We start from the raw sequence: 18,945 nt of genomic DNA on the forward strand, positions 1-18,945 counted from the left end.
GCTGGAAAAGTTCTTCTTACAGAGGAGTCCATCACGTACACAGAAATGGTTTGCTGTCGTCGAGGCAGTCGTAGCGGTGAAGAGCGGTGTTAATTTATCGTCTTTTCGCTGTCGAGTGAGTGGTGAGCCATTGCGACCTATTGGTGTGTGTAGTGCTGACGTATTTTTGGGAGGCCATGTTATTACGACAGAGTTTGTAATTATTCCTCGGTCGACCCATGATGTTATTCTCGGCATGGACTTCTTGCGGGAGTGTGGTGCTACTGTCGACTGCCGCACAGGAAAAGTATTCTTAAGTGGTAGGATTCCATCAGGACTCCTGGAGAACCCTGTAGATCGCGAAACTACACTGTGTGTTTGTGGTGATACGGTCATACCTGCATCATCTACCGTTTGCGTTCCCGTTGTCTGTTGCGGCGCCGATTCCGACTGCTTCGAAGCTACCATAGAACCGATGCACTTTAACTGTATGAAGAAGAATGTTTTGGTGCCACATTGTGTGGTGTCGATCAGAGGCGGACACACTGGCTTATGGACCGTAAACTGTTCTAAGGAGCCCGTTATACTATCAGACGGCATGAAATTAGCCTTCGCCAGGGAACACGCGTCCTTATCAGTGGCTGAACTTACAGATGTGCCAGAAAAACCTGACGGCCACAGTTCGGAAATGGCCCTTTTGTCGATGGTAAATAAATCGCTCAGCACGAGTGAATGCCGAACGTTAGTGGGTGTGCTTTCGAAGCACGTTTCGGTATTCGACTTTGCGCAGAAGGACAATATACCTGCAATCCCTGCGTCTCGAACGCATCATACCATCAACACGGGTTCGGCAAATCCGATTTGACAAAAGCCATATCGTGTTTCACCATCAGAGCGCCAGATTATCAACGAACAAGTGCACGAAATGATGAAAAAGGGAGTCGTACAAGAGTCAGCAAGTCCGTGGGCAGCTCCAGTGATTCTTGTTTAAAAAAAAGATGGATCTTGGAGATTTTGCGTCGACTATCGCCGTTTGAATGCTGTAACAAAAAAGGACGTGTACCCACTCCCACGTCTTGATGACACAATAGACTGCCTTCATTCCGCCTCTTACTTTTCCTCAGTAGATTTACGATCCGGCTATTGGCAAATTCCGATGCATCCTGACGACAAGGAGAAGACTGCCTTTGTAACCCCTGACGGGCTCTTTGAATTTAATGTGATGCCATTTGGATTGTGCAACGCTCCGGCAACTTTCGAGAGATTTATGGACACTGTATTGCGGGGCTTGAAGTGGAACATCTGCATGTGCTACCTCGACGACGTCATCTTTGGCCGCACCTTCAGCTTCAACACAACTCGCGTCTGGATATTGTCCTGAACTGCATCGTAACAATATATGCAAAAACTTCAAACTAGATGGCTTATCCCGGTCTATTGAAAAAAGCACAAAGGGTGACCTTGAATTGTTTTTCTCTGCAAAAACTCACAAGCCGAAATGCCCCCTCAGAGTGGTAGTGTCAGAGAATAATACTTGACAGAAACATGTAGCGACGTACTTACAAAAGCACTTAAAGCTCTTGCCAATCGACGACCCATTTTTTGGTAACCAAGTCAGAACAAGTGGTTGAATTCTTTAAAGACTGTCAAGACAGGGATCTTGTCGCTTTTTCCATTGACTTAAAAGACCTGTACTATTCTCTCCCACAGAATGACGTGATGAAATGTGTATCTGACTGCACTGACAAGTTTGGAGCGGTTCGTTTTCAAAACGCTTGTGGTTTGACTAGCGACAGATTTTTAGAACTTCTTCGTTTTTATGTTAATTTGACTTACGCGACTTGGGAAGGAAATGTTGTCAAACAAAAAGATGGCATATGCATTGGGTCATGTATTGCTCCCTGCTTAAGTGACGTGTATCTAGCTAACCACGACCAGGTTCTTGAACGCCTGAAAAATGACACCGATGTTACGAAAGTGTTCAGATTCATTGACGATTTTCTAATCATTTTAAATAACAAATCAGAGACTCACTGGTTTCAAAAACCGTAACCTCATTCACTAAAGTGTTGTCCCCTTTGTCTTTGACACATGAAGTCCGTATAGGCAATTTCATAAGGTTTTTAGACTTGGTATTGTACTTTTATCCACAAATGACATGCTGGAGTTATCAGCCGAGAGGCAATAAGCCAGTCCTACCATTTCATTCCGCTCATTCAAAACTTGTAAAACGCGCAGTAGTGACATCGTGTTTCAACAATTCTCTGACGAAGTCGTGTGACCACAAAATGGACGTCAGTTTCAAAGAGCAGGCCAAGCGCCTGGCAGATTCTGGTTACCCGATGCGTATGCTAACTTCTGTCGCAGAGGGCTTAAGCAAGAAGTGCAAAAACTCGTCGAATGGAAGCAGTACCAATGCTAGAGCAAAGAAAGTTGCTGTGGTACCATACATTCATTGCATTTCACATAATCTCAGAAGAATAGCGGTGAAATCTGGAGTAGACGTGGTTTTCTCTGCCTCTGAGCGTCTACAGAAGCTATGTAAACAGGTTAACACAGAGAATAACAAAAGGCACTCATGTTCTACCCAACATCGCAAAGAATTTGTAACCTGTACTCGTAACGTTGTCTATGCCATCCCACTTTCATGCGGAAGAATGTATATTGGTCAAACCGGCAGATGCATCAACAAGAGATTAAAAGAGCATCAATATAACGTCACTAAGGTAATCTCGGATCATTTGGGTATGAGATTGTTCCTGCAAGCCCATGTTTCATATGTGGTTCTGATGCAATGCGGGTCAGTTTATTTGCCTTACAAGTAAATCGTGGACTTTTGTGTTTTGACTTGCTGCTACAAAAGGAAAGCTCATGTGTGATCAAGGAAAATCATGTGTGACAGCAGTCTGTAGATGCAAGACATAATACTGGGTTGAAAGGCAATTACTATAATTTCCTTTCGCCCTTCAGTGTGGAGTTGTTGGCCAAACGGAAAACAGTGGCCACCTCCCCACTTACGTTCACTTTAGCTGTTTTCGCCGTTCAGCCTCACGTTGCATTCGTCAAACAGACTGGATTTTATTCAAGACCTCTGTCGACACTGCCTGTCAGAGTATGACATCTCCATCTGAAATAGAGGACATCATTGCCTCTACCCTGCGGGACAAAACCAGAGAAGTCAGCGTACCGAGGCACAGATCATCGGTCGACATACAATATGAGGCCCTTCGTGCAATCCGTCGCCGTGCGGAACGGCGATACAGAAGAACAAAGTCACCGTCAGATCTTTCGAGCAGTCGCCGAGCTCAACGACATGTTCTGCGATATCTGGAGAAGCTTGACAGACAGCGTTGGAGGACATTCTGTGGATCCCTAGATTCAAGACAGCCTCTAAGATCTGGTGGCTCATACAAAGTCTTCAGGCAACTCCACAACAAAGACACCCATTCCGTGCGGTGACTCTACATCAACGCCGGACTGAATTGGAGGTAGCAGAGGACTACTGTAAACTCATTGTGGACGCATCTAATGCAGTGACTTTATCCCTTGTCACCATCGCGCCCCCGTCACCTGATGAGCGACTCGAAGTACCATTTACGATGCAAGAGCTTGACGCTGCGATTTCGGTTTCTCGAGGCTCATCGGCACCAGGACCAGACGGAATCACGTACGCTGCACTCTGCCATCTTGGCACCGAATCACAACGTCTTCTTCTATCTTTCTATAATATGACATGGGAGACAGGAAATGTTCCAAATTGTTGGAAATGCAGTCGCGTTGCAGCGCTGCTTAAACCGGGGAAGTGCCCTAACGAGCTTTCCTCCTACGGACCGATCGCCTTAGCCAGTTTCGTCGGCAAAGCAATGGAAAGAATGGTCTTGTCAAGGCTGGAATGGTTTCTAGAGAAAAAATAATTGCTTTCCTGATTTTATGCACGGATTTAGAAGAGACCGTTCTTCCATTGACGGTGTTATCAACTTGGTAGCCACTGTTGAACAGGAAAGAAGTCGCCGTCGGTTAGTTGGAGCTGTTTTTCTGGATATTAAGGGTGCATACGACAATGTACTCCATTATGCAATCCTTGATGCACTGGAAGATTTAGACGTCGGTGGCCAGCCATATGCATGGATTGTTAGCTACCTCAGTGGCCACACGGTGTATATGTCGACAAGTGATGGCGACACCAGACAGTACCATATACATCCAGGTGTTCCACAAGGGGGAGCTCTCAGTCCAACTCTTTTCAATGTTGCATTGATTGGCCTTGCATCTGAACTTCCTAGCATGGTGAAGATTAGCACATATGCGGACGGCATATGCATAATATCTGGAGCCAGCCATCCCCAAATGCATGCTAGGCTTCAACGTGCAGTGACAATCGCAACTAAGCATCTGCGGTGTCAAGGCCTCCAACTCTCAACTGAAAAATGTTCCGTAATTACATTCACGCGAAAACAAATGACCAGGTATCCGATAATCGTTAACGGAGTAGCAATACCTACGGTTACACACCACAGATTCCTTGGCTTAGTCATAGACCAGGGATTATCTTAGTCAAGACACGTCGCCGCACTGAAGTCAAAGCCGAAGAGTTTTGTTCACGTCCTTCGCGTCATTGCAGGAACCAGATGGGGCCGCTCAGAGTCGTCATTACTCCAATCGTACCAAGCACTATTCGTAGGGTATATACGGTACAGCATGCCAGGCGCACTGGAGAGCATTCATGCTCAAGCATTGTGCACATGTTTGGGCCTCCCATGATGCACGTCAACCAGTGGAACAATAGCGGAAGCTCATGCTTGTCCTATTGGGGTACACTTGCTCTGCGAGCCTCTTCGAATGTACCTTCGCATGTTGACCCAACACATGCACCATCCTCTGTCATCACTCCCTGCCATCCACCCAGGTTCCAGCTTTTCAAGGACTATATCGCGCCATCAGAGTGCTGCCGTCAGGATTTTCTCCCGCCTGTATTCCGAGAATACCTCCGTGGGTTCTGCCTAAACCTTTCGTTACATTGCAGATCCCTGGAATTACTAAAAAGTCATCCGTTGCATCTATTGGCCTCAGGCAACTCACCCTGTTGCACATTTCTGCAGAGTACGGAGATACTGTGCACGTGTATACCGATGGCTCTGTCACACCATATGCCTCCACTGCAGCCTTCGTCATACCATATATGATCATCGCTCGGCGGTTTAAACTAGACCATAGCTCAACATCAACTGCTGCAGAACTCGTTGCTATCCGGGAGGCACTTCGATTTCTCTCTAAGGAGCCTCCTCACGCATGGACGATATTCTGCGATTGCAAGCCAGCTCTTCAAACGATTGACTGTGTCCTCAGACGGAGCCCATATTATTCCATGGCTATAGAAATTACAGAGCGTCTCGAATACGCAACTAGAAATGGCCACAATGTCACCTTTCAATGGATACCCTCACACTGTGGCGTGATCGGGAACGAACAGGCAGATGCTGAAGCGAAAACTGCTTTAGATAATGCTTGTGAAGTACGCATTCTGTTCTCACGAACAAACACAAACGCCCTACTTCGTCGCGTAATACGCAACCGTACGTTGGAACACTGGACCCAACCAGATCGACGACACAAGCGATCACACGAATGGGACCAAGAAATGAAATTACGTATGCCTCACAAGTTCAAAAGAAGCCACATAAGCATGGTGCACCGGATCCGCCTTGGTGTCGCATTCACCAAACGATAGGTGCCAGTGATACTAGCCCAAACTATGAATACTGTTAGGTGCCAGAAACACTTGAACATATAGTTTGCGTGTGTCCCGCGTACGGCCAAGAATTACAGCAACTTGTCTCTTCCATTGTTGCGATCCATAAGAGACCGCTATCAGACGAATTTCTTTTAGGTCCTTGGCCTAATGCAAACAGCGCAGCCCTGGTAACAAGTGCCGCTACAGCTTTTCTCCAAGCCACTGGGCTGGACGCATGGCTTTAGAGGTGCCACAACTCTGTGAATTTGTATATACGCATCTCTTCCTCGTCATCCATCGTCATTCATCAGCCCTTTCCCTCCCCATCCCTTTTCCCCAATGTAGAGTAGCAGGCCAGAGCAAGTTATAGCTCAGGCCGACCTCTCTGCCTTTCGGTAAATAAATTTCTCCCTCTCTTATTACCTGAAGTATAACAACCTAATTATTTTAGCCTCTCACATAAATGCAAGCTTTGCGTGTCATCATGAAAGGAATGCTGCATGTTTTTAGTGCTACTACAATAAAAATATTCTTGTCTGAACTAACCAGGCGATACTGCTAACTTGCTGTCACTCACAGTAGCCTAGCTTGTTTAATTGACCTCACTAACTGTTTACGTTTCACCGCGAATTGCAAAAAACAAGAAGCGGAGATGTATGTTTAAAATTGGTGATGTAAAGTGTGCTTTATCTTGTTACTTTAACTACGTTGTAAAGGGTGCTGACTTTTTTATAACCAGTACAATATTTGCAGGAAATGCAATAATTAGGTTGCACAAGAATTTTAGTTGAGCAGGCCAAATGCCAGTGAAACATGCATGAATGTGCACAGAAAGCCCCAACGAAGTGCCGAAATGCACATTGTTTGGCTGAGTACAAGTCTCCCATTAAATAACAGTTACTGCTTCGTTCAAGTAAAAAAGGAGACCTTCCGCACATTTCATGCAACAGTGTGGCATTGGAGGGCAATATAATATCAGTTCACTGCAGTCAGTGCATTTCATTGCCATAAAATTGAACCAAATCGTTCCTAGCGCAGAGACGATGCTGCCATTTACAATCTTGCAATGAATAGTGTTTTCATTTGGATGATTCTAAGTTTGTAATGTGTTAATTTTGGCAAAGTACTGTTCACATAGGTCACACTGGGTGCAGTAGCTCATCATAAGAAATACTCAGTGATTGTAGGATCTCATTGTCTTTTGTTGCATTCTTGCAAACTGTATGAAATGCATTTTCAGGTCAGCAGAGATCACGTATGCTGGCCACACTGTTCAAAGATGAGAGATGTCAGCAGCTTCCTGCCTACAACATTCTGGAAAAGATGTAAGCATTAACATATGTGATGCACCTTTCATTCTTTGTTACAACTACCATGACTTCACGCCCAATATTGCTGCGTTTTGTAGGAGACCCTGTAATATTTTATTGTTTGACACTGTGTATGCAAGTTCAGATGTGGGGAAAAAGAAAAAAAAAACACTGTTTTCACGAAAGCGCATTAGAATTCTGTGTTTGGCAACTTTCTGTGATTTTTATTGTTCAGTGATATGTTTCTGCCAGTGCTATGTTGAAAGCATTGTCTGAAATACATATAATTGTTACATGCAAGCTTGGTACCTCTTCCCTGAAGCATTGCCCATTCAGTGCAGCATTAAGGAGGGGAATACAGTATTTATAACCTCAGTATAGCAAGCTGTGTTTGTATACGATTTCAATGTAACGAAATTTCGCTTCTGCCGCAAAGGAATGCCGAGACAATAAATGGACACTTCCGCAGACGCTGATGGTCAAATGATTGAATAACAAGTGTCTGCATGCAAACAACACCTCTCAAATCGTGCGCGGAGCGACAGGAGCAACCGCTGCAGTGGGGCCACATCATGTTCCATAAAAGTCAAAAGTGCGATAAGATCCTATCCCGGCCTGCGCCCTTTGTGCTTTAGGTGCGAGTAAAAGCGTGCAAGGGGGAGATAAGTGCCGCCTACCCGTGCGAGCAAAGGAAAAAAGGGGAAGCTCGCTCGCAATAACGCAATCAAGCGCGTGCGCGAGGTGTGTGGGGGGGGGGGGGGAGTTGGCGCTTTGCGATTTCTGGCATGTGTCTCGGCCGTGGCTGCACATGGCTGTAAGCGCGGCTGAGCGCATACACAGCCGCGCACCCAGCTTTAGAGGTAATCTGCCGCGTGTGCAAGAGTGGCAAGGTGTCTACCAACCAGGAAAATCGGGAATTCTCAGGGATTTTGAGTAGTCTGGAAAAAGTCAGGGAAAACTCGGGGAATTTGGGCCTCTATCAGGGAAAGTTAGCGCCAACTTTATTGAAAGGGTCGAAAGTCGCGGTAATGCTGGCTCGAGCAACAGACAGGAATCGTAATGAATCGTCTTTGACGCTCTGTCGTCACCTGGAGGAGTTGCCAGTGTGCAGTCAACGACCAACTTTCCGGATTCCTGATAATTTGTTCACGGCACCGCCACGTAACCCATAGAGTCAACGTATCCGAACGTGTGAAATTTCGGACGCAAGAACTCTTCGCCGTCCGATTTTCCGGACGTTATGCCGTGACCGCGGGTCCGAAACGGCAATAATCAAAGGTACCACCGCTGCCGTTTTGATTACTTCGCCACCTCGAATCGGCACACTCGCACGTAGATCCGCTGGCAGCCGTTGCCACCACTGCGGCAACGCTAGGCCTAGCTGCTTCGACGTTCGCTATGAAGCTTCTTGCCGTTGGATGCCGAGTTTTTTATTAAAAGAATTAGCTGCTGTCAGCAATGGCATGGACTCCGAATTTGTGGTCCTCGTGATTGGCTTAGGAACTTAGAAAACACGGTGCATTGCATAATGCCGGTTCCCGAAAGTTAGCTTCGCCTCCGTACACAATTGTTACATGGTGAAGCATACGCAGAAGTATTGCAGTGAAGCATAACAAGCGTGGGAAGGGGATATTGCCACGGTGCAATATGCATTCCTTAATTATACACGCATGCACCCTGTATTTCCTGTCACAGTGCGAGCGCCGATATGCCTAATATGTGTACCGACAGGCCTTCAGAGCGTTTTCGAACGTGCCTGTCGCGGTTTGAGCCCTTAAGGGCAGTAAATGACACGCATTTATTTTTTTCCAACTGGCCGATTTTTCGAACGTTTTCCCGACCCCTAGGGAGTTCTAAAAATCGGTCGTGGACTGTGCAACTGGCCAAGATGCTTCAAATTGTCCTTGGGGTGAACGAGTGGCAGAAGGAGTACAAGAACAGAAATGGTGTATGCATTGAGGAATAACGGGAAAGGAAGCTTGCTGCCGCCGTTTTGAAGAAGTTTGAGCTCAAAAAACTTTGGCTGATGCCGAGATGCAGGTGTCCCTCATCCAAACCAAAATAAACTCTTTAAAGCAGTGAAACACAGCACTCAGGCATCGTGCGCGGGCTGAAAGTATGTCAGGACAGTTGAGGTTGACTTACGAGCGGTTGAGAGAGAATCTCAATTGTGACAGAGTTCGGACCTCAGACCACTGAGCTTGCTATCAGTTGATAGAAATAGCTCACATTCGAATATATTTGCTTCTATGTGCATCTCTTTTTTATTTGTATTTGCCAATGTCCGACTTCATTTGCAATTTTTTTCGAAGACACTGTATTTGCTGTGCATTTTACTAACCCCTGCCTTCTGTTCTCTTTTTGAATAACATAAACACTACTCCTTAGTATTCAAATTGGATTAAGTCGCTTTTTTATTTTTTTCATGTGCTTACTAGAGAGTGACAGCATCAGGCGATATGGTTTCAGCCCGCCTTGACATAAAACATAGTTCTGCTTCACTCAGGGAAGTGTGCAACGGCACTCAGGGAAAACCTGGAAAACTCAGTGAATTTGGAAATGTTAACTTGGTAGACACCCTGAGTGGCCTTGCCGAGACGGCTTGGCAGCATCTTGTTAGCTGTCTTCCCGTGCGTTTAGTGTTGGAGGCTGCATAAGTTAGTTTCAGTGACTTGATGGAGTGAGAGGCAGACGAAGCATTCGCTCCCCAGTGCGGGCAACGCTATCAGCTGTGGGGGCAGAGTGCATGCGAAAGCATGGCTGGCTTTGATCGCTTAATTCGTATCGCTGATGTGAAGATATTGTCGACATGGCATGAAACTGTATCATCGGTTGCCGACTCCCAAATTCGTCAAAAAAGATTGTTTTCTCATTCAAATTTGCCTTTTTCGATTGCTCGATAATTTGGAATATTCTACGTCCCCTTTTAAGAAAAAAAATCTATCGGCGCCTGTAATTATTTGCATAAAAGGTCAAATTTCAATACAACGAAATTTCGATATAACAAAGCAAGTTGCCAATTTTACCTACTTCATTATATCGAGGTTTAACTGTATGTGGCCACACCGTTATGTCCATTATCCATATACTTGAAAAGCACATCATCTTGTGGCATGACCCCATTCGTATGTTGAGTGCCTAGACAGGTTTTGTTGCTGGAATTTATTAAATGTAATTGCACACTGTATAGCACACTGTAACAGCTTCTATATGGCATAATGTGATGACCAGGATGTACTTGCAGGTAAGTTCATTGTAAACAGGAGCCGACATTATCAGATTATGAGCACGGAATTTCCCTTGGTGGCAAGTCTGGACACATCCAGCTTTGCAGCAGATTGCACGCACAAGATAGCGCTGGCTCTCCTCTATGTGCTGTCAGCATAAGTTCAAATGCAAACAATTTCGAAACTAGATGAATGAGTTGTTTCATTTCCAGGTTCACTTGCATTTTTAACAGTGGCTTAATTCAGACTCCAAAACGTACATTTGGGCCTACTGCATGTTTAGAAACTGGCTATAGAGCGATTACACATCGGACTTTCGTGTAATTACATATAATAGGCATTATAATCAGTTATTTCAATTTATGCTAATAGTAGCTGAATAGTGCATCAGCAGCACTTCTTCAGGCACCAGCAGTAGCAGCAACTGTAAGAAGGGAGCCAACTGCCTGCACATTTACTTTGCAATGGACTTACTTGTACAAGATTGATGTTCTGAAGCAGAAGTTAAAATTCTATCCATGTGTCAGCATGCACAGAATTATCCTTCTTTTTTGATTGGTTCATTTGTAATTGCTGGGGCCATATTTTGCAGTGATTCATCAAATTTTTCATTCCTACCCTTCCTCATGTGCTTGGACAGTGCCACACCACTGTTATCACTTAGACTGGCCACTCGGCATGACATTTGAGAAAGCAATAAGAATGAAAAATGACATGGATTTTCAAAAGATATGGCCTTGGTTTTCAAGGAGATCATCCAGCTTTTGCTTGTGTGAACTCATCCTTTTTTTGCTGCAGGTATCTAGATCGCATCATCAGGAGGAGTGAGCTGGAAGACTTTTCAGCACTTTTGCAGTCGCACCAAAAGGCAACAATTGCCGATGGTGAGGAACATAGGAACATTCTCCTAACAGTTCTATTTCTTTTTCTGTGGTCCCTTAAGAAACGTATGCAGTCGCCGATTGTTTATTCAGACCTCACGGGGACTGCGGAAATGTCCGAATAAACAGGTGTCCGAAACAGCAGATTAAGAAAAAGAAAGAAATCCTTCAAATGCTGGACTAATTCTGCAAATGCTGGACTAATTGCGCCGGTCTGTGCTGATTGGAATTTGTTGCTCCATACTGCTCCAGAAGGATCTTTTTCACCTAAATTGTGCCACTGTTGTGCCATGACATAGCTTCGGCAGTGTGAAAAGTGGGAAGCTACCACGCAATACAACACAAACCTGCTGCTGCATTCATGGGCTGCATTTGTTCAGGGCGTTTCAGCCAACGAGACTGCCGTTATGACAGCCGACAGAATCGGATCGATTCCTATTTTTATGCGCTAGCCGTGAGATGTGCGTGAGGTTACAATGAGTTGGGTGGCCATGATGGCTTTGCGACTGCATGGTAATGCATGATGGTGCTCTGTACACAAAAAGGTGATCAGTGTCCACTGTACTTATTTGTTGTGCTTGCTTGCAACTTTACAAGTTGAACCGTATTACTTTTTGTTTTCTTCAGAATTTGAGGTCATTGAATTTAGCATCAGGCATTGTAATCATATGCACGGTGATTGAATATTTAGACCGAGGTTCATGCTGGTTTGCATACATGCCAACTCTTCCGAATTTTCTGTAAAATGTACGAATTTCGAGCAGTCTTACGATTTTACTAATCTTGCTTGAAATTTTACGAAAAACATTTTATTTACGAAAAAAAAACATGAAAATGTAGTAAAACTACACCCTGGTACCTTGTGCCGCCACGATAGGGCAATACATATGTGTGGTATCATCATCAGCAGCTGCAAGGTTGTAGTGACTTCTGTCGTCTACTAGGAGGGTCACGAATCCACTACCAAAGCTCGCTAGTGCCGATAGCGCCTCCGCAAACTTGTTGCCAGGCGGTTGCCTTTGTTCGCGCGGGCGCGCGCGTTTAGACTTCAGTCAGCTTCAGTCACTGCAGTGTTGGCCTCGCCTTTTGTGTGACTAGATGCTGCGTTGGACGCAGTGCAACTCCGGCCTGTAGCGGCTTCGTAGTGCAATGGCGGGCTGGAAGCCCCGAAAGTACTTCCAAGTGTTTTTGAAATCGTACATGGCAGAATTTCCGTGCTTCGTGCCGTCAAAGAAATGGCAGAAGTTCGGATTCTGCACCACGTGTGCCTGTGAAGTGAACATCTTGCATGGCGGCAAGTTTGACATCAAGTTCCCGATTGCTTCGAAAAAGCATCAGGGATACATGCGAGCCACGGACAGCCAACCAAGCCTAGCAAGTTTTGTATGCAGCAACAACGGCCTCAGTGTGATTCGTGCAGAATGCTTCTTCACGGCATTTCTAATTGAACACAACAACCCACTGATTGTCAGCGATCATGCCGGACCGCTTTTCCGGATGATGTTCCCAAGTGCGAAGAAGCAAAACGCTGCTCCTGTGGACGAACAAAGACGACATCAATTGTTAGGGAAATGGCCGCCAACGCGGCGACGCCTTTGCTGGATGCCCTAAAACGGCGAGTATTTTCGATCGCTGTGGATGGCAGTAGCAATAAGGATACGTAGCTTTACCCTATTGTTGCGACATACTTCGTTAAAGAAACGAGCAGAGTCGAAAGCCGCCTTCTTTGCATCAGGACAATCCAAGGGGAAACGACGGGTCACAAAATTTCAAATCTGGTTCTGGATAAGATGAAGTCTCGGAATTTGCCTGTTGGAAACCTTTTGGCTATATGTTTGGACAATGCCAACGTCATGATCTGAAAGAAAGACAGTGTTTCTACTGTATTGAGAGAGCCTCAACCAGGTTTGATAGGGGTTGGTTGCCCGTACCATCTCATCAACTTGGCCGCCCAAAAAAAGAGCTTTATGTCTTCCTGTAAAGGTTGATGAAGGCTTTGGTTGACATCTCTCTCTCTCTCTTTTCCCCCTAGAGAAAAGCTCGAAACGGAAAGATCGACTTGAAGAGTTCCAAAGAATGCATGATGCCGAGGTCAGAAAGATGTTGAAGCATTCGCCAACACGATGGCTGTTGGAAAAGTGTTTGAATAGGCTGCTTGACCAGTGGGAAGCACTACTCAGCTTCTTTTTTATCTGAAACAAAGCAGTGCAACAAGCAGAGCTTGTTTTTGTAGTCATACCAAATTCCAAAGACTTCCTCACAAACCCCCAAGAGCTCTGCACTGACCCCAAAGTCTGCTAGACATCTTCACAAGACTGCTGCAGGCCTCATGAAAAAAAACACCAACAGTGATGAACTCTCGCTAAAGAGGAAAGGAGCTCATTCTGGACCTCAAGTAAAAAAACTGAAACTTCATACCAAGGATTCTGGGGAAGCCAGTCACGTGATCCGTGAGGAGCGCCCTTTTTTTTTTTTTTTTTTTTTTTTTGGTCATTGGAGCTAAACAGGGCACGCTGTCTTTTTCTAGAAAATGTTGTACCACTTTTTGAGAAGGCAAACTGCCTTCTTTAGGCACAGGCTCCTCAGATTCATGTACTAAGGGGTCTCTTGAACCACCTCTTCGAGGATCTCCTCAGTAGATTTGTGCGCCCAAGTGTTGTCAGGGCATGTCATTCATTGTGGAAGTTGACTATGGAGCTGCGGAGAACCAGAAAGGTGATGAAGACATAGTCATTGACAGCACAACCTACTCTGTAGTTGACACTGAGCTGCATTGAGAGAAAGCAGTTCTTCTCTGCTGTACGTCTGCACTTAATGGCAGCATGCGATTACATTCGCCACAAATTCCCGCTAGAAGACTTCAATCTCAAAATGGCTGAAGTTGCTCAATTTCAAGCTCTGGAAACTGCTTCATTCAACAGCGTACGTCATTTTATTATGGCGTGCCCTGCTATCCTACCCCAGCAGAGTGGCGAATCAAAAGAAGAAGCAATCGACACACTTGAAGTCGAGTTTGCCCACTTGCAAGCATATCAGGTTCCAGCCGACATATTGAATGAGCCAAGGTGTGACATGCAGTGGTCGCAATTAGGAGGCGTTTGAAGTGTCAACGAATCGTGCGGGTTCCACAGAATTTCAATGGTTATGCTGGGTATTCTCTCCACTCCCCACAGCAATGCTGAATGTGAGAGAATATGGGGCGCTGTGAACAAAAATTGGAACGGAGTTTCGCTCATCTGTCTGTGGGAAAACACTCGAAAGTCTGCTGGCGGTCAAGGGGCGCCAGAGTGGTACTTGCTTTGAGCAAACCTACGCTGAGAAGTTTCTGAAGTAGGCAAAGTCGGCAACAGCAAAATCATTGCAAAAATAAATTGTGTTCCAGTGGAGTTTTCGCTCTTTACTCTCCAAGTCACGGATTTCACTTGCGATTGTGAAAATGTGAGTAAGCTTGTCGCAAAAGATAAATCCTTTAAAAAAAAGTGCTGCTGTGCACCCCCCCCCTCCACCCCCACTTGCTGCAGTAGTTTTACCAATTTCCAAATCTTCAGGTTGGCAGGTATGATACATGTGCCTTTGGTATAGCTCGTGGTAAAAATATATGGATCCCACACACTGTGGGAATTGATGTAAGCAAAGCTTTCTGGGCTGTTTGCTTTGATTAATGATTATTAGTGGTGATGTTGATGGCGATTGTTTCATTTCTTCTACGTCCAACACGAGAGACCTAAATTGACATTAAATGTTACCTTTTGCACATCACTGCTGTTTGTCTGCTTAGTCCACAGAACACTCGGGGAGAAGTGTTTGCTTAAGGCGTTGTTGAGCGCCATACTTCATAACATCTGAGAGGGTTGAGCATGGTCATTGCCTCGCATGTCACATCGCATCGTGGCAGAAGTATTATACTTTAATTGAATTATGGGACATGCTGTGGTGGCGGACTCCGGATTAATTTTGACACCATGGTGTTCTTTAACGTGTCCCTAAATCTAGGTGCACGAGCATTTTTTATTTCGCCCCCATTGAAATGTGGCTGCCACTGTTGAGATCAAACACGTGACCTCGAATAATGCTGTAGCCGCAAAGTTACTGCGGCGGGCACGGAAGTCTTGATCTGATGTGCGACCGCTTCCGTAGTGTCGCCTAGACTTTACGGTGTGCTTTAATGCGGCTCTGTTTCTGCTCGTCCTGTGTAAGTTGTTCGCTTGACATATTTGAATGGTGTTTCTTTTTCAGAAATAGCACAAACATACTGTACCATACCTTGAACTTAAATTTGTCCAGTTTGCCCACAACCGCTGTCGTGTGTACAGTAGTAGCATTTCCTTGCCTTCCGTTTCGCGACTGCGTCTGTTCTACCCTTTCTCTGACCCCTCTTCCTACCTCCTTTCTACCATTCTATCTAGCTTCCCTCTGGACTTGCACGTTAGTAGAAAAATACGCACTGCAGTTTCTGCAATGCCTTTACAAGGTGTCACGGATAATTGCAGCTGTCAAGAGGTTAATGTGGCGACGTCCAGGGAGCTCCATAGGATTGTGTACACATGTGTACACAATCCACATGCTATGAACCACCCCCTGATGCAGTCTGCCAGACAACAGCAGCAGCAGCAGTGGGAAAATCGAAGAAAGAGGCAAACAAAGCTTCACTTTAAAAGTTGAACACAAATGAGCAAGTGACCTAGCCCTGTACGCCTTGTCCTGCGAGTGCATATCAGTGGCACAAGAACATTACGTGCTTGCACCACTGATTATGGCTCATAAAATAAAATGTGAATGTGTGGAATATCAAACCTACGAAGTGGTCCTTCCTACATTATAAAGAAAAATTTCTGCTGCACTCGTAAATTATCTACATCAATAGCAAAAGAATCCCTCTTACTGTGAAAAGAGGCTTGGTAAGCCAGAAGAAACATACAAAGAAAAGACAAGTGGCCTTGGAGTTCCCGCCCCAGCTCGCCGTGATGTCATAGATTTTCATGGCGACTGCTCGGGCCTAGATAACTGTTCATCAGTGAAGTGGTACTATATTTCATTCGAGAAGAGCAGCAGACTGCTTAGCAAATTTCAAGAGTTTTTACAGGTCCACAATGGCCTGAGTATGAAAAAGTACTTTGAAATCTGTGACATCATGCTAGTGCTAACGTTCCGGCGCAAAATTTAACAAGGGAAACTCTGACCTTCATTTGCTCCTCTAATAATCTACTTATTACCATGAAATCGAAGAAAATTGAGTTTTGAAAGAATATTTCATGTAAACTTATTTAGTGCTTCTCTCTATAGTGTCCCTTTATAATGTTCCTTGCATGGTTTTGCACAGCGCCGTCAGTAGCATGTCGTTGTTAATGTATGCTTGCCGCTGCCATCGTGGCGTCCTGTGGTGAACCGTTTATTTTGCTACTAGTTCTTAAGAGGAAATGATCATGTAAACTAAAGAGAAAACTAAACTATATTTCGTTTTTCTGTGTGCGCTTTCGTGGAAACCTTACACCTGCTCCAAACACAGCAGTAGGTGCTCCAAAGTCAATTTTGTCTGCTCCAATGGCTGCTCCATAACACTCAAAGGCATTTCCACCGCTATGCAATAAAACTTGAATGTTGTCGAAATATGGCCTACTTCCACATTATGGCAGTCACTGGCAGCCTTCACTTTTCTGTGCCTTACTAGAGTGCTCGCAGAGCTGCTCAGTGAAGAATCGCTCTTTCTGCCTACGTACACTCTGGTGCAAAAATGGGACTCTATAATCGGCGCACTGTAGAACCTGTTCCTGTGTTTGATAGTGCATTTTTCTGTTTCGACTATCGGAGACATTTGACAGCACAGTTTTGTGTTGTCTTAATCTTTTCTGCACTAAATGTAGTAATTATGGTAGCCAATGCACATTTAAGTTAACTGCCTCACACATTGAGTTCTGCGCAGCTTAGTAGGTCCATAATGACTGTTTTAAATTAGTTAAACATTGATATACTGAACTTCAGTATAATGAAATTCTCTATCTAATGCTGTGTTTAACTTTTTATAGCTTCTTGCCTATAGAACACCATGTAAATAGAGCCTCAATATAATGAAATTTAACTTTCGCTGCAAACTAATACAGAGACAATAAATGAATAGTTCCGCAGACGCAGATGGTCAAATGGTTGAATTATAAGCGGCTGGTTGCGAATGCACCTCTCTCTCAAATTGCAAGACCAAGAGCGACTGCCGAAGCAGAACAGCATCATGTTTAGTATAATGTCCAGGTGTGATTAAATCCTGTCACACCCCGCACGCTATATGCTTTGGTTGTGAATGAAAGCGTGCAAGGGTGAGCCGAGGATGTTGGCTTTATGAGCGCTGTCTTTCCACGCGAGCAAGGGGAAAGAAGGGAGCGAGTTCGCGGAAATACGATCAAGCATGTGCGAGGTAGGGCAGGTTAGCGCACATCTTTTCCAGTCCATGGCTGCGCATTGCCATCAGTGTGGGTGAGCTGATATGCAGCCTGCATGCCCTGTTTTAGAGGTAATCTGCACCGTGCACAAAGATTGGGCGTGCCGAGATGGTGCGGCATCATGTGTGCTGTCTTCCTGTGTGTGTAGTACTGGAGGCTGAGTAATCTTGAATTTCGGAAACTCGAAGCATTTGTTCCCTGCTGCTGGCGCTTTTCATGATAGTGGCATCTCACTGTGGAAGACACCATCAGCTGTGGGGGCGGAGTGGATGTGCAAGTGTGGATGGTGTCGCTTCGTGCCACTGATGTGAAGACGTCTGCATGCCATGAAACCGTATATATCATCGCCGGCTTTCAAGTTCAAGGAAATGAATTTTTTTCCGATTCATGTTTGCTTTTTCTTATTGCCCAATAATTCGGAAAATTTTGTGACCCCCTCTGTGTAAGAAAAATCCATCGGTGACTCTACTTATTTGCATAAACGGTCAAATTTCCGTATAACAAAGCCAACTGCTGATTTCACCGACTTTGTTATATCAATGTTTAACTGCATTTTCAAATTCTAATTAATGACATTCAAGCTTTACAAGCTTTTACTTGCATTGATATTGTGGGGTAGATGGCTTTGATGTGGGAATATTCAAATAATCAAGCAGGTTGAAGAAATCACTCAGTAACTATTCACCATTTTTGTTTTGGGAGAAGTGACCCTAAGGCGTCTCTTTTGTCCCTCTAAGTATATCTTATAAAGTAAGCATTTACCTCAGGAATACTGCAGCTGGCTGTTCTTAATTGTATCCCTTATGTATGTTATGATATGTACCATATTTGCATGGATAACACGCATGCTTTCTTGTAGTTAACACTCTGTCATGCAACGCCTCATACTTTATCCGAAGCCATGCGCCAAATATCGTAGGAGGGTATTCCAATTTTTCATTTCAAAATGCAAAGAACTGAACCACCACTCAACTGAGGAGAGTTTGCTGTTGAGCTAGTTGGTACATGATTCTAAAAACAAGAACAGCGCAAGGAATGGGACAAGTGAGACAAACACAAAGCTTTGTGTTTGTCTCACTTTCTTGTCCTGTTTCTTGCACTGTTTTTGTTTTTATAATCAACTGAGGTTTCGTTAGAGCCTGCCTATCTTTATGTACACTGTGGTCCACTGTCAGAGGGAACACTTGAGTCAGAAGTAAGTGTGAATTTTTCCTTCTGGCAAATGCACTATTGCCAAGCTTTGCAGCAGATAGCTTGTGCATGCTGGCATTAGTACCTTTGTACATATCTATTGTAAGAGTTGAGGTCGGGCATGTCAAAAAGGGTAACTGGCCCATGCTGTCATCCGACTCTTCCACGCTAAAGACATTGTTGAAGGGAGGAACT

At 44.8% G+C, this 18,945-nt stretch overlaps 1 protein-coding gene across 3 annotated transcripts in view; it reads left to right on the forward strand.

Moving 5' to 3' along the window:
* CSN4 (COP9 signalosome subunit 4) overlaps positions 1-18,945 on the forward strand; it is a 65,937-nt gene that overhangs the window by 39,091 nt on the left and 7,901 nt on the right. For all 3 annotated transcript variants that reach the window (XM_075693102.1, XM_075693093.1, XM_075693086.1), the window contains 2 exons: positions 6,951-7,035; positions 11,046-11,131. In XM_075693102.1, coding sequence (XP_075549217.1) covers positions 6,951-7,035; positions 11,046-11,131 — 171 coding nt within the window. The remainder of the gene's footprint in view (positions 1-6,950; positions 7,036-11,045; positions 11,132-18,945) is intronic.

This window comes from Dermacentor variabilis, chromosome 1 (assembly GCF_050947875.1).
Source record: "Dermacentor variabilis isolate Ectoservices chromosome 1, ASM5094787v1, whole genome shotgun sequence".
NCBI classification, from domain to species: domain Eukaryota; kingdom Metazoa; phylum Arthropoda; class Arachnida; order Ixodida; family Ixodidae; genus Dermacentor; species Dermacentor variabilis.